The sequence below is a fragment of the Coregonus clupeaformis genome, chromosome 15 (genome assembly GCF_020615455.1).
Source record: "Coregonus clupeaformis isolate EN_2021a chromosome 15, ASM2061545v1, whole genome shotgun sequence".
Lineage (NCBI taxonomy): Eukaryota > Metazoa > Chordata > Actinopteri > Salmoniformes > Salmonidae > Coregonus > Coregonus clupeaformis.
This window is the reverse complement of record NC_059206.1, coordinates 35,058,358-35,074,885: the sequence shown is the minus strand read 5'-3', so window position 1 is coordinate 35,074,885 and position 16,528 is coordinate 35,058,358. Positions and strand designations below refer to the sequence as shown.

General features: G+C 44.5%; 1 protein-coding gene across 1 annotated transcript in view; it reads right to left on the bottom strand.

Annotated features, from left to right (window-relative positions):
• The window catches only part of LOC121582487 (astrotactin-2), a 537,985-nt gene that overhangs the window by 245,484 nt on the left and 275,973 nt on the right, over window positions 1-16,528 (bottom strand). Inside the window, exons 8-9 of the mRNA XM_041898306.2 lie at window positions 4,175-4,259; window positions 1,787-1,861 (exon numbers count right to left, since the gene is read on the bottom strand). Coding sequence (XP_041754240.1) covers window positions 1,787-1,861; window positions 4,175-4,259 — 160 coding nt within the window. The remainder of the gene's footprint in view (window positions 1-1,786; window positions 1,862-4,174; window positions 4,260-16,528) is intronic.

Sequence of the window (16,528 nt, the reverse complement as noted above, 5' to 3'; positions counted from 1 at the left end):
GTGATTGCTGATCAAGCAATAAATGTTCTCTAAAAGAGTTTGGTCATTAGCTAGAGCTGCAAATGTTTTATCGACTAATGGAGTAGGAATATGAAGAGAGAATGTATTCTCGTGGGCTGGATCAAAACTGTATTTCCATGAATTATCAGTGAATAAGAAACAGGCATAAATAATGTAGAAACGGAAGTCGTGAATACACAGATTCTCTTTCAGTCTTCGATAATGACACACAAAATATGCATTTGATTTGAATACAATTCTCTGAGTTCTTACTCAATATTATATTAAAATCAAATGTATATTGTGTGTGTCATTATTGAACACAAAGAGATCTATTATGATTCATAATAACATCTACTGCTAATGATTAACTCAACGAGGCTGGCTGTCATGGCCTTGTGACTGACGTTAAGTCGTTGCCAACACTGCGTTATGTTATGGAGACTTCAGCCAATATCTCATTTTATAAGCTCTTTGTCAGTAGTCATTTAAAGAGGTGCTCAGAGCAGTGGGCAGAGTGCCACCAGCCCTGACCTGGGATATAGACAGAAACACAATGAATCAGGCCTGATCAATGGCCACATCCACTCATAAATAAGACACTGACAGCCAGTCTCCTGCTCGCTCCGTCCTCTCACTCTGGAGCCCATTGATCGGCCCCTGCTCTTCTCCCCATCCATCACACACACCAGGAGGCTTTATCAAAGGTGTGTGTGTGTGGGGGAGTCAAGGTGTGTGTGTGTGTGTGTGTGTGTGTGTGTGTGTGTGTGTGTGTGTGTGTGTGTGTGTGTGTGTGTGTGTGTGTGTGTGTGTGTGTGTGTGTGCGCGCATGCATATGCATGTGTGTGAATACAGGAGAGAATCAGAGAGTGATGACAGGTCAGTTAAGTAAAATAAATATGAGATATTCTCAGGGTTTTTTCCCTATAAACTTCCACACCAGGCATTTGATGATGCCAGGGAAAACAGCTTATTCATGAAAAGCTGAGAAAAGATCTGTAGTGATTCTGACAAGAGTGACAGAAAGGCAATATTTGAAATATAATTATATCTCTCAACTGCAAGGTAGAGGCTCCGAGCGACAAATTCATCATAGGATTTAAGATTATTCTGCGGTGCCATAAAAACCTACAGTCCCACTAACATATTATTTACTGTTTCACTCTTACATCACCTAGTCTATTCTTATTTTGGGGGGTTAAAATATATTCTCTGACACCTCTTGCTTGAAGTCATCATGACCTTCCCAATTAGTACACATCCCAGAAAGGGCATCTTTTGAAGAAATCCACTAATTTGCCAAAGGCATGGGTTAGAAGCCCTTGAAAGTTTCTATTGACTGGCACAGCCACATCCAACTGTATGGAGAATTTGTGCTAGCACTCCTCAGGAAAATGTCACAGAGAATGTCCCTGTCAAGAAAGGCCCTGTGACAAAGACTGGCACTAAGAGTACTTAAAAGCCATGTACGTGACATCCCCTCTGGCTATTTCTTCACAGGGCCGCATTCTCTCTCTCTGTGTGTGTGTGTGTGTGCATGCATTATTGTGTACTATTGGTCACGCACTATTGTGTGTGTACTACTGTGTTCAGAGCAGAAGCAGAGGCAGATGTATGGAGGTGACAATCACACAGTCCCAGATCCTATAGTGTGTGGTAGTGGTTGGTAGTGTACACAACGTCCCAGGTTCCCAGACTTCAGAATAGTTGATCTGAAATACATTATTTTGGCAGGCCACCAGCTATGCACTCAGGCGAGGGCACTTGGATTAACATGTCTCCTCACCTGAATATCTTTTCTGGCGCTTGCTCCCCTGTGACGAGGTCATAACCCTTCTCCAGGTTAGTGTAGGGCCAGGGACTGGGGAGAGAGCAGGGAGGGAGAGGACCATAGTATGTATACACCATTCACTGAACAATGCACATTTATAAACACACTCTTCTTATACAGTGCCTTCGGAAAGTATTCAGGCCCCTTGACCTTTTCCACATTTTGTTACGTTACATTTTTGTTATTCTAAAGTTGATTAAATTGTTGTTGTTTTTCCCTCATCAATCTACACACAATACCCTATAATGACAAAGCAAAAAAATATTTTTAGAAATGTTTGCTAATTTATTACAAATAAAAAAACTGAAATATTACATTTACATAAGTATTCAGACCCTTTACTCAGTACTTTGTTGAAGCACCTTTGGTAGCGATTACAGCATCGAGTCTTCTTGGGTATTACGCTACAAGCTTGGCACACATGTATTTGGGGAGTTTCTCCCATTCTTCTCTGCAGATCCTCTCAAGCTCTGTCAGGTTGGATGGGGAGCGTTGCTGCACAGATATTTTTCAGGTCTCTCCAGAGATGTTTGATTGGGTTCAAGTCCAGGCTCTGGCTGGGCCACTCAAGGACATTCAGAGACTTGTCAATAAGCCACTCCTGCGTTGCCTTGGTTGTGTGCTTAGTGTCGTTGTTCTGTTGGAAGGTGAACCTTCACCCCCAGTCTGAGGTCCTGAGCGCTCTGGAGCAGGTTTTCATCAAGGATCACTCTGTACTTTGAGCGTTCTGGAGCAGGTTTTAATCAAGGATCTCTCTGTACTTTGCTCCGTTCATCTTTGCTTCAATCCTGACTAGTCTTCCAGTCCCTGCCGCTGAAAATCATCCCCACAGCATGATGCTGCCACCACCATACTACACCGTAGGGATGGTGCCACGTTTCCTCCAGACGTGGCGCTTGGCATTCAGGCCAAAGAGTTCAATCTTGGTTTCATTAGACCAGAGAATCTTGTTTCTCATGCTCTGAGAGTCTTTAGGTGCCTTTTGGCAAACATCAAGTGGGCTGTCATGTGCCATTTACTGAGGAGTGGCTTTCGTCTGGCCATTCTACCATAAAGGCCTGATTGGTGGAGTGCTGCAGAGATGGTTGTTCTTCTGGAAGTTTCTCCCATCTCCACAGAGGAACTCTAGAGCTCCGTCAGAGTGACCATCGGGTTCTTGGTCACCTCCCTGACCAAGGCTCTTCTCCCCCGATTGCTCAGTTTGGCCGGGCGGCCAGCTCTAGATAGAGCCTTGGTGGTTCCAAACTTCTTCCATTTAAGAATCGATGGAGGCCACTGTGTTCTTGGGGACCTTCAATGCTGCATACATTTTTTGTTACCCTTCCCCAGATCTGTGCTTCGACACAATCCTGTCTCGGAGCTCTACGGACAATTCCATTGACCTCATGGCTTGGTTTTTGCTCTGACATGCACTGTCAAATGTGGGACCTTATATAGACAGGTGTGTGCCTTTCCAAATCATGTCCAATCAATTGAATTTACCAAAGGTGGACTCCAATCAAGTTGTAGAAACATCTCAAGGATGATCAATGTAAACAGGATGCACCTGAGCTCAATTTCGAAGGTCTGAATAATTATGTAATTTTTAATAAATTTGCTAAAATTTTGCTTTGTCATTATGGGGTATTGTGTGTAGATCGCTGAGGAATTTATTTTATTTAATTAATTTTAGAATAAGGCTGTAACGTAACAAAATGTGGAAAAAGTCAAGGGGTGTGAATACTTTCCGAAGGCAAAATAAGCTAAATTGCAGAGGCAAAGTCAGAGGCAGGAAAATGTTAATACACCATCATACAAAATGAATACATTAATAAATAAGTGAGTTGATATACAGTACAGGTATCTTCACAGTACAACATAGTTATGCAAGGTCATGTTATACAATTAGCTCTGGCTTTAAATACCAAAGATGATCCTCCTTTTCTCCTGAATTGGCGAAATGGGATTGGATCTGTGATTGGTGGGTAGGGACTGAGTTCATCATGATGATGGGGGATTTGCATAGCTAGAGAAGGCTGCCGTTTTATTGGCCCAGCTGTTGGGCCAGCCAAGTTAATTCGCATGCAGAGTCAGTCAGGAAGAGGGCTTACACTTGACTGGGCACAAGGCGAGGTGATGAATGTCTCATCTCCCTCTCCCTCTCTCTTCCTCTCTCTCCCTCCCTCTCCCTCTCCCTCTCCCTCTCTATCTTTCTCCCTATACTCCCTATCTTACCCTCTCCCTCTACCTCTCCATTTCCCTTTTGCTCTCTCCCTCCCTCCCCCTCTCACTCTGCCTCTCTTCTCCTCTTGTCTCGTCAGTGAGGTGACAGTGAGTGTGCAGGGCAGAGCTGGCAGAACTCACCCTTCGTTGCGTCCCCAGTCACTGCGAACACAGAGGTGTTTATGCACCGGGTCAGTGGAATAGCCCTCATGACAGCTGCATTCACCTGCAGGAAGGGGGGAGAGAGAGAGAGACAAAGTGACAGATATATTAATTCATCCCGCAGCCAAATAAATTACCCCGTGTGTCTTCCAGGGCCTCCCAGCTCATCCATCAGCAGGCAGAGGGCCTGTCCAATAATCAGTTGGCATCAGACTTAGTTTGGCAGCTAATGCTCAACACCAACCTCCCGCCTCTTCTCTAACAATAGCTAGCATCAACTCAATCTCCACCTCAGACATGCTGGAACTCTAAACTGAAGTGAATACGCCCCCCTATAACTTCAAGACTCACCCCCTTCTCTACCCCTGGCATGTTCTGATCCACCCATGGTGTCTTATAAACTTCACATTCTCTTCATTCTAGACACTGTCTGACCATTAACTTTTAACCCCTAACCCTCTGGGTTAAAAAACCACTGTAATCACAGACCTCTTCACTCGTGACTCTGCTAAATTACAGTACTCTCTCCATCCCCCATCAACAACAACTACTCAAACCCATGCTGTAACAAGCTCTAATCTCTAACAACACTCATTAACCAGAACCCTGTCCACATCTACCCCACTTATCTTGTTCCTCTCTTCATCTCTACTTCACTGACTCCATCTTTAACAACACTCCTCTACAACAAACCTTCATGTTCTCTCCCTGACTCCACCTCTACCACCACCCATTCCCAAACCCTCTCTCACCTGGCATCTTACTACATGTACTTCACATCCAGTCCTCTCTTAATGACGCCCATCAGAGGTATTCTCAGGGGAAAAATCACGTATTTACCTCTACAATGCACCACACATCCACGGAGGCCATCATGTCTGCTCATTCTATTTTGTGCGCAACTCCTAGGAAATTGTAGATATATCGGTAGGAAGTACCATCACAACAATATAACATATTACTGCGGTACATCTTGATTTGATGTATACTTCAAATGGCCAGACTTCTATTTCCTGACACATCCCTCTACTATCGACTAAACCCCCATTATGATTTCACTTTGGACCCACGACATGTTCAATGGCAGAAAGCAAACACTAAATTCATAGCTTTTATGGTAGTCCACTGTATGACAAAAGCATTGCCATAGTGGCAACATAGCCTTTGTCAACATAGATAGATGCCAAGGATAAGGGGGTGGTGCTCTGAAAGTTAGTTCCATAGCATAAAATAAACAGTGCAATGACACTAAGCTAAAGAGAGCAAAGATGTAAATCAAAGTATGAATCTACACATACTGTATCTACAAAACAACTAAAAAACTAAGAATTAACGCAAAGTCAAAAGAAATTGAGAAGAGTAAAATGCGACTTTTGATATTCATTGTATCCTCTTCCCTCCCCCCCTGCTCAGATGAAAGCATCCAAGGCAGGGGGGGAAATGGTACAGTATGGCACATGATGCATCTTTCATTTCACATGTTTTTCATCCATACAGAATCATAGCAGGGGGAAAGTGCCAGGGTTTTTCTACCCAGGCCTCAGGGAGCTGATTTATGATCTCTCAGAAGATTTGAGGCAGCAGATTCATAAAACACAAAAACAAATCTAAAAAGCAAACACTGAATAAGGGGAAAGTTCCCTCTGTGTCTTCTGCCATGCAGGCATTATCACTGCTCTGTTGTTTACCTCTCATTCTGAGTCTACTCCAGAACATTGTGTTTCTGAACACTCCTCCATTGTTACATAAATAAGTAATTTTCTATGGGCCTATGGGACATTTTGAGTGAGGAACTAATACAGGCATTATCGCTGCTCTGTGGTTTAGGATACCTCTCATCCACCACAGCCCTAGTCTACCGCTGAACGTTTTGTTCCTGAACGTTGCTCTGTTGTTACAGAACTACAGTGTTATGCTATGGACCTATGTAACAATTTGAAATGGGGGAGTGGGTAACAAATGTCTGTTCAAATCAAATCAAATCAAATTTTATTGGTCACATGCGCCGAATACAACAGGTGCAGACATTACAGTGAAATGCTTACTTACAGCCCTTAACCAACAGTGCATTTATTTTAGACAAAAAAAGTAAGAATAAAACAACAACAACAAAAAAGTGTTGAGAAAAAAAAAAAAGAGCAGAAGTAAAATAAAGTGACAGTAGGGAGGCTATATATACAGGGGGGTACCGTTGCAGAGTCAATGTGCGGGGGCACCGGCTAGTTGAGGTAGTTGAGGTAATATGTATGTTGTCAAACGACCTCTGCCAGTTCTTACTCAGTATCTATATAATAATAATTTGGTGGGTGCTTATATCTGTCCTATTTCACACATGTACAAGTGTGTATTAATTGAATTGGAAATGTGTGTTTTTTGCATATTTCAAATTTCAAAATGCCACTTTACCCACGTGTGTTCTGGCTCTGGCCCAACTCATCGGTTTCTTGGACCAATGAGACGGTATAGAATGGATTTCCATTCTAGAAATTGTCAGGAGGTACTCAGATCCACTCATTGCGGAGAAGAAACTAACGTCCGTGGGCATGGCGTAGCGTTTGGCTGTAGCAAGGAGTTTCGGTAGCCAGGCAATGATTTCATATGGTCAAACTGCAATTATGGATCTTTGTGCATGGTTGTGCATTGCTCCATTTAAAATAAAATCAAATCAAATGTATTGGTCACATACACATGGATATCAGATGTTATTGTGAGTGTAGTGAAATTCTTGTGCTTCTATTTCCAACAGTGCAGTAATATCTAGCAAGTAATATCTAACAGGTCCACAACAAATATCTAATACACACAAATCTAAGTAAAATAATGGAATAAGAATATATAAATATATGGATGAGCAATGTCATTGTCAGAGCGGCATAGGCTAAGATGCAATAGATAGTATAGAATACAGCTGTATACAGTGGGGGAAAAAAGTATTTAGTCAGCCACCAATTGTGCAAGTTCTCCCACTTAAAAAGATGAGAGAGGCCTGTAATATTCAACATAGGTACACGTCAACTATGACAGACAAATTGAGGAAAAAAAATCCAGAAAATCACATTGTAGGATTTTTAATGAATTTATTTGCAAATGATGGTGGAAAATAAGTATTTGGTCACCTACAAACAAGCAAGATTTCTGTCTCTCACAGACCTGTAACTTCTTCTTTAAGAGGCTCCTCTGTCCTCCACTCGTTACCTGTATTAATGGAACCTGTTTGAACTTGTTATCAGTATAAAAGACACCTGTCCACAACCTCAAACAGTCACACTCCAAACTCCACTATGGCCAAGACCAAAGAGCTGTCAAAGGACACCAGAAACAAAATTGTAGACCTGCACCAGGCTGGGAAGACTGAATCTGCAATAGGTAAGCAGCTTGGTTTGAAGAAATCAACTGTGGGAGCAATTATTAGGAAATGGAAGACATACAAGACCACTGATAATCTCCCTCGATCTGGGGCTCCACGCAAGATCTCACCCCGTGGGGTCAAAATGATCACAAGAACGGTGAGCAAAAATCCCAGAACCACACGGGGGGACCTTGTGAATGACCTGCAGAGAGCTGGGACCAAAGTAACAAAGCCTACCATCAGTAACACACTACGCCGCCAGGGACTCAAATCCTGCAGTGCCAGACGTGTCCCCCTGCGTAAGCCAGTACATGTCCAGGCCCATCTGAAGTTTGCTAGAGTGCATTTGGATGATCCAGAAGAGGATTGGGAGAATGTCATATGGTCAGATGAAACCAAAATATAACTTTTTGGTAAAAACTAAACTCGTCGTGTTTGGAGGACAAAGAATGCTGAGTTGCATCCAAAGAACACCATACCTACTGTGAAGCATGGGGGTGGAAACATCATGCTTTGGAGCTGTTTTTCTGCAAAGGGACCAGGACGACTGATCCGTGTAAAGGAAAGAATGAATGGGGCCATGTATCGTGAGATTTTGAGTGAAAACCTCCTTCCATCAGCAAGGGCATTGAAGATGAAACGTGGCTGGGTCTTTCAGCATGACATAGATCCCAAACACACCGCCAGGCAACGAAGGAGTGGCTTCGTAAGAAGCCTTTCAAGGTCCTGGAGTGGCCTAGCCAGTCTCCAGATCTCAACCCCATAGAAAATCTTTGGAGGGAGTTGAAAGTCCGTGTTGCCCAGCGACAGCCCCAAAACATCACTGCTCTAGAGGAGATCTGCATGGAGGAATGGGCCAAAATACCAGCAACAGTGTGTGAAAACCTTGTGAAGACTTACAGAAAACGTTTGACCGCTGTCATTGCAAACAAAGGGTATATAACAAAGTATTGAGAAACTTTTGTTATTGACCAAATACTTATTTTCCACCATAATTTGCAAATACATTCATTAAAAATCCTACAATGTGATTTTCTGGAAAACATTTTCTCATTTTGTCTGTCATAGATTACGTGTACCTATGATGAAAATTACAAGCCTCTCTCATCTTTTTAAGTGGGAGAACTTGCACAATTGGTGGCTGACTAAATACTTTTTTTCCCCACTGTACATATGAGATGGGTAATGCAAGATATGTAAACATTATTACAATAGTATAGAATACAGTATATACATATGAGATGGGTAATGCAAGATATGTAAACATTATTACAATAGTATAGAATACAGTATATACATATGAGATGAGTAATGCAAGATATGTAAACATTATTAAAGTGGCATTATTAAAGTGACTAGTGTTCCATTTATTAAAATGGCCAGTGATTATCACGTCTGTATGTAGGCAGCAGCCTCTCTGTGCTAGTGATGGCTGTTTAACAGTCTGATGGCCTTGAGATAGAAGCTGTTTTTCAGTCTCTCGGTCCTAGCTTTGATGCACCTGTACTGACCTCGCCTTCTGGATGATAGCGGGGTGAATAGGCAGTGGCTCGGGTGGTAGTTGTCCTTGATTATCTTTTTGGCCTTCCTGTGACATCAGGTGCTGTAGGTGTCCTGGAGGGCAGGTAGCTTGCCCCTGTTGTTGTGCAGACCGCACCACTCTCTGGAGAGCCCTGTGGTTGTGGGCGGTGCAGTTGCCGTACCACACGGTGATACAGCCCGACAGGATGCTCTCAATTGTGCATCTGTAAAAGTTTGTGAGGGTTTTAAGTGCCAAGCCAAATTTCTTCAGCCTCCTGAGGTTGAAGAGACGCTGTTGCGCCTTCTTCACCACACTGTCTGTGTGGGTGGACCATTTCATTTATGGAATGATTGTAATTATACTTCAGTATACCATAGTAACATCTGACAAAAATATCTCATAACACTGAAGCAGCGAACTTTGTGAAGACCAATACTTGTGTCATTCTCAAAACTTTTGACCACGACTGTACATGGCTATAACAATAACCAAAGATAATTATTTTGGGAGATAATACGGTCGGCATTTGATTGTGAGGAATTCTAGGTCAGGTGAACAAAATGACTTGAGTTCCTTTATGTTGTTACCATTACAACATGAGTCGTTAATCATGAAACAAAACCACCCACTGTCACGATCGCCTAAGAAGTATGACCAAAGCGCAGCGTTGGGAGTGAACATCTTGATTTTAATAATTCAACACGAGAAATACAAAACAAACCACGATCGTGAAGTCCTCAGTGACAACTACTGAACAATGAACAAAAACCCACAACCCCAAGGTGAACAATGACAGTTTAAATATGGCTCCCAATCAGAGATAACGAGCCGACAGCTGACACTCGTTACCACTGATTGGGAGTCACTCAACCAAACACAGAAACAACCAATAACCACCCAACCAACCCAAACACAACAATACTTAACACACTCTGGCTAAAATACCAAGTCCCGGAACCAGAGCGTGACAGTACCCCCCCCTAAAGGCGCGGACTGCGACCGCGCCTCAAAAACCCAAATGGGGGAGGGCTGGGTGGGTGTTGCTCCTCGGAGGCGGCTCCGGCTCCGGGCTTGACCACCACCCTACATAACTCCCCCCGTAATGGCCCCGGTCCAATCCAACCCAGCTGGCTGGATCCAAACTGATGACGCGCACCCCTAGCTTGGCGCGTGAGACAGGAACGGACCGGACCTGGCCGACGATACGCACCCTCGGCTTGGTGCGTGGAGCCGGAACGGACCTCCTCAGGTTGACGACTCGCCTCCCTGGCTTGGTGCGAGTAGCAGGAATAGGCTGAACCAGGTTGACGACTCGCCCCCTTAGCCTGGTGCGAGTGGCAGGAACAGTCCGGGTTGGGCCGGCGACGCACACCGTAGTCTTGGTGCGTAGAGCAGAGACAGGCCGGGCTGGGCTGGCGAAACGCACCACAGACTTGGTGCGGGGCGCAGGAACAGGCCGGGCTGGGCTGGCGACGCACCCCGTAGGCTTGGTGCGTAGAGCAGGGACAGGCCGGGCTGGGCTGGCGAAACGCACCACAGACTTGGTGCGGGGCGCAGGAACAGGCCGAGTCGGGCTGGCGACGCGCACCGTAGGTTCAATGCGAGGAACAGGAACAGACAGAACCGCACTGGGGACACACACCCCTGGCCCTACACGGGGATCAGGAACGGGCCGGACCGGACTGGTAACACACCCCAGTACCTCTCGCCATGCCTCCACACTTTCCTTCCCCTTCGTAACCAGTGGCCCCCTTAAACTGGCGGCCATATCTGCCAACCTCTTGCACTCCTCCGGGCCGTACACCTTCTGCCCCGACGTCGTGAGCCCCCCCCTAAAAATTTTCTGGGGGTCTCTCCTCCCCGTGGACCAGGCATCTATCTTCCTCGCCAGACTCTCCAGACTCTCCATCCTCTGCTCCCAAGTCCAACCTCTCTCCTCCTCACGCGGCTTGACCCAGTCGAAGTGGATATCCGCTAGAGTTGCTTCTGGCGTTGGCTCCTGGACACGCTGCTTGGTCTCGTTGTGGTGGGTTTTTCTGTCACGATCGCCTAAGAAGTATGACCAAAGCGCAGCGTTGGGAGTGAACATCTTGACTTTAATAATTCAACACGAGAAATACAAAACAAACCACGATCGTGAAGTCCTCAATGACAACTACTGAACAATGAACAAAAACCCACAACCCCAAGGTGAACAATGACAGTTTAAATATGGCTCCCAATCAGAGATAACGAGCCGACAGCTGACACTCGTTACCACTGATTGGGAGTCACTCAACCAAACACAGAAACAACCAATAACCACCCAACCAACCCAAACACAACAATACTTAACACACTCTGGCTAAAATACCAAGTCCCGGAACCAGAGCGTGACACCCACCCTTCTTCTTCCCGGAGAAATGTTTATTCATGTCGGCGCGATGTACTGAGAACCCAGATAGCTGTATGGACGGAGACAGTATTTCCCGAGAGAGCCATGTTTCCGTGAAACAGAGTATGTTACAATCCCTGATGTCTCTCTGGAAAGCAACCCTTGCCCTGATCTCGTCCACTTTGTTATCTAGGGACTGGACATTAACGAGTAATATACTCGGAAGCGATGGCCGGTGTGCACACTTTATAAGTCTGACTAGAAGAACGCTCCGGCTGCCTCTACTCCGGCGGCGTTGTTTTGGGTCGGCCTCTGGAATCAGTTCCGATGCCCTGGGTGGTGCGGACAAAGGATCCGCTTCTGGAAAGTCATATTCCTGGTCATAATGTTGGTAAGTTGACGCCGCTCTGATATCCAATAGTTCTTCCCGGCTGTATGTAATAACACTTAAGATTTTCTGAGCTAACAATGTAAGAAATAATACATAAAAAAACAAAATACTGCAAAGTTTCCTAAGGACTAGAAGCGAGGCAGCCCTCTCTGTTGGCGCCACTAGTGTGAAAAGCCTATAAAAATGCATTGTCATTGGCAGTAAATGTCGGCCATAACATTAGCATTGCACAGAGTAACCCTCCTGTTGACTGACTCATGGTCCTTCATGTGTTTACAGTGAGGGGAAAAAGTTTGATCCCCTGCTGATTTTGTATGTTTGCCCACTGACAAAGAAATGATCAGTCTATAATTTTAATGGTATGTTTATTTGAACAGTGAGAGACAGAATAACAACAAAAAAATCCAGAAAATGCATGTCAAGAATGTTATAAATTGATTTGCATTTTAATGAGGGAAATAAGTATTTGACCCCCTCTCAATCAGAAAGATTTCTGGCTCCCAGGTGTATTTTATACAGGTAACGAGCTGAGATTAGGAGCACACTCTTAAAGGGAGTGCTCCTAATCTCAGTTTGCCTGTATAAAATGCACCTGTCCACAGAAGCAATCAATCAATCAGATTTCAAACTCTCCACCATGGCCAAGACCAAAGCGCTCTCCAAGGATGTCAGGGACAAGATTGTAGACCTACACAAGGCTGGAATGGGCTACAAGACCATCGCCAAGCAGCTTGGTGAGAAGGTGACAACAGTTGGTGCGATTATTTCGCAAATGGAAGAAACACAAAAGAACTGTCAATCTCCTTCGGCCTGGGGCTCCATGCAAGATCTCACCTCGTGGAGTTGCAATGATCATGAGAACGGTGAGGAATCAGCCCAGAACTACACAGGAGGATCTTGTCAATGATCTCAAGGCAGCTGGGACCATAGTCACCAAGAAAACAATTGGTAACACACTACGCCGTGAAGGACTGAAATCCTGCAGAGCCCGCAAGGTCCCCCTGCTCAAGAAAGCACATATACAGGCCCGTCTGAAGTATGCCAATGAACATCTGAATGATTAAGAGGAGAACTGAGTGAAAGTGTTGTGGTCAGATGAGACCAAAATCGAGCTCTTTGGCATCAACTCAACTCGTCGTGTTTGGAGGAGGAGGAATGCTGCCTATGACCCCAAGAACACCATCCCCACCGTCAAACATGGTGGTGGAAACATTATGCTAAGGGAACAGGACAACTTCAACGCATCAAAGGGACGATGGACGGGGCCATGTACCGTCAAATCTTGGGTGAGAACCTCCTTCCCTCAGCCAGGGCATTGAAAATGGGTCGTGGATGGGTATTCTAGCATGACAATGACCCAAAACACACGGCCAAGGCAACAAAGGAGTGGCTCAATCTGTGGAGGGAGCTGAAGGTTCGAGTTGCCAAACGTCAGGCTCGAAACCTTAATGACTTGGAGAAGATCTGCAAAGAGGAGTGGGACAAAATCCCTCCTGAGATGTGTGCAAACCTGGTGGCCAACTACAAGAAACGTCTGACCTCTGTGATTGCCAACAAGGTTTTTGCCACCAAGTACTAAGTCATGTTTTGCAGAGGGGTCAAATACTTATTTCCCTCATTAAAATGCAAATCAATGTATAACATTTTTGACATGTGTTTTTCTGGATTTTTTTGTTGTTATTCTGTCTCTCACTGTTCAAATAAACATACCATTAAAATTATAGACTGATCATTTCTTTGTCAGTGGGCAAACGTACAAAATCAGCAGGGGATCAAATACTGTTTTCCCTCACTGTATAACAATGAAATAAATATATTAACTGGAGTCATGAAACGCCATTCACATTTTATCACCAAGTCCTTAATAATTCATTAAGTGAGTTTATGAGCCGGGGACAAAACGGATTCAGGCACAAGCACCTCAGCTAGCAGGGAACAGCTACTGCCTTAATGTGAGAATGTGCACCACTTTATTGTGTTGCTAGCTACCTGCTGAATGGCAGAGGCAAATTGAAAGGGCTTGATGTCAGAGGTGAGAGCCTCCTTCAAATCAAATCAAATCAAATGTTATTTGCCACATGCGCCGAATACAACTGGTGTAGACATTACCGTGAAATGCTTACTTACAGCCCTTAACCAACAATGCATTCATTTCTTAATAAAAAATTAAAATAAAATAACAGTAGGGAGGCTATATACAGGGGGGTACTGGTGCAGAGTCAATGTGCGGGGGCACCGGCTAGTTGAGGTAGTTGAAGTAATATGTACATGTGGGTAGAGTTAAAGTGACTATGCATAAATAATTAACAGTAGCGTAAAAATATGGGGTGGGGGTGGGGGGGCAGTGCAAATAGTCCGGGTAGCCATGATTAGCTGTTCAGGAGTCTTATGTCTTATGTCTTAGTGGTAGAAGCTGTTGAGAAGCCTTTTGGACCTAGACTTGGCGCTCCAGTACCGCTTGCTGTGCGGTAGCAGAGAGAACAGTCTATGACTAGGGTGGCTGGAGTCTTTGACAATTTTGAGGGCCTTCCTCTGACACCGCCTGGTGTAGAGGTCCTGGATGGCAGGAAGCTTGGCCCCAGTGATGTACTGGGCCATACGCACTACCCTCTGTTGTGCCTTGCGGTCGGAGGCCGAGCTGTTGCCATACCAGGCGGTGATGCAACCAGTCAGGATGCTCTCTATGGTGCAGCTGTAGAACGTGTTGAGGATCTGAGGACCCATGCCAAATCTTTTCAGTCTCCTGAGGGGGAATAGGCTTTGTCGTGCCCTCTTCACAACTGTCTTGGTGTGTTTGGACCATGATAGTTTGTTGGTGATGTGGACACCAAGGAACTTGAAGCTCTCAACCTGTTCCACTACAGCCCCGTCGATGAGAATGGGGGCGTGCTCAGTCCTCTTTTTTTTCCTGTAGTCCACAATCATCTCATTTGTCTTGGTCACATTGAGCGTTTATCCTTGTTTAATCAGAAGGTTTTTTATGAGGATTCTCTTTAAACTAATATGAATAATGTACCAGTAACCACCCCAACAAAAAAATGACCCCCAAAAAAATAATACTTTGTAAAAAACAACAACTATGCGAATAGAAGGTAATATGTTAACGGCAGAGAATTCAGAGCAATTATTTCATGAATTTCACAAATGTAGGGCAATTATAGAGACTAAAGTACCGGTGCATGGTTTCTACTAAGCTAACATATGGAATTGTTTTAAGTTGTTCATAACAAGGATAATTTTGATATTTGATTTAAAATTTTAAGGCACATATAGGTATAAAAAATATATATAAAAAATGTACTAAATCAAAACAAAGTATGTTTTAAAGTGTCTGTCCTATATCTGAGCGATATAAGAAAGGTCAGGAAATCAGTTCAATATTTTTTTGTACCCATATTTAACGGGATACTTCGGCATTTTGGCAATGAGGCCTCTTATCTACTTCCCCAGCGTCAGATGACCTTGTGAATACCATTTTCATGTCTCTGTGTCCAGTATGAAGAAAGTTAAAGGTAGTTTCGCAAGCCAACGCTAACTTGTACTTCTCTCCTGCATCTCTCTCTCTCTCTCTCTCTCTCTCTCTCTCTCTCTCTCTCTCTCTCTCTCTCTCTCTCTCTCTCTCTCTCTCTCTCTCTCTCTCTCTCTCTCTCTCTCTCTCTCTCTCTCTCTCTCTCTCTCTCTCTCTCTCTCTCTCTCTCTCTCTCTCTCTCTCTCTCTCTCTCTCTCTCTCTCTCTCTCTCTCTCTCTCTCTCTCTCTCTCTCTCTCTCTCTCTCTCTTTCTCTCTCTCCCACTCTCGCTATCTCCCACTCTCTTTCTCTCACACACATGCACGTACATTCACACACACAATTCTGGTCCTGAATTTCTCACTCGCTCATCTCATCTCTAAACAAAATATTTGCAACAAACTCTTTCATTAATGATTTTGGAAACAATAATCCCTCATCATCAGCACATTTCTTGTTTTCTAAATTAAGGCCAAAATGAAAAACAGTAAAGGGAGCATTCACTGGAGACCAGTAGCTGATCAACTTCTCTTTCCCTGCAGCCAACCTGAAGTGAGTAATGACACGTTTCATTAGAATGCTTTCCCTATCTTGCACAGGCAATGTGGCCATTTTCACATTTCAAGGTTCACAGCATGGACACAGGAAAGATATATTGTTGTCCCGATGCATATTTCCACCGTCACACCACTTCTGTGTCTGGACCTTGAGGAGATTCATCTTCGACATCATCTATTGGGAGGGTGGGGTGGTGGACAGGATAAATAAGGCTGATAAAGCCGGAATGTTCCAAAACAACCAAGCCATTTCAGCACCTATTAGTTGTGGTAGGAACCTGGGAGTATTTGTTGGTGGAGAAAACGAAGGGAGGGAAAGAAGGGAAGTTGGGCTTGGGTTTTCATGAAATCGTGAGCGAGAGAGGTGGTGCTATTTCACATGTATCCTCCCCGTGCTGAGATGTGCTAATGTGGCCGATGGCTGGACGAGCAGGTGGTGTGGCTTACTGATAAGCCGGAGGGATTTATCTAGAGTGTGTGTGTGTGTTTGTGTGTTTGAGTGTGTGGGTGGGTACACGTATGCCTTTGTGTGTGTCCAGGTGCCTGTGCGTGTGTGTGATTGAGCTGGCCGCGGACCAATCCCATTCACACACCACTGCGGCACAAGGAGACATCCGTATACACAGGGCCAGT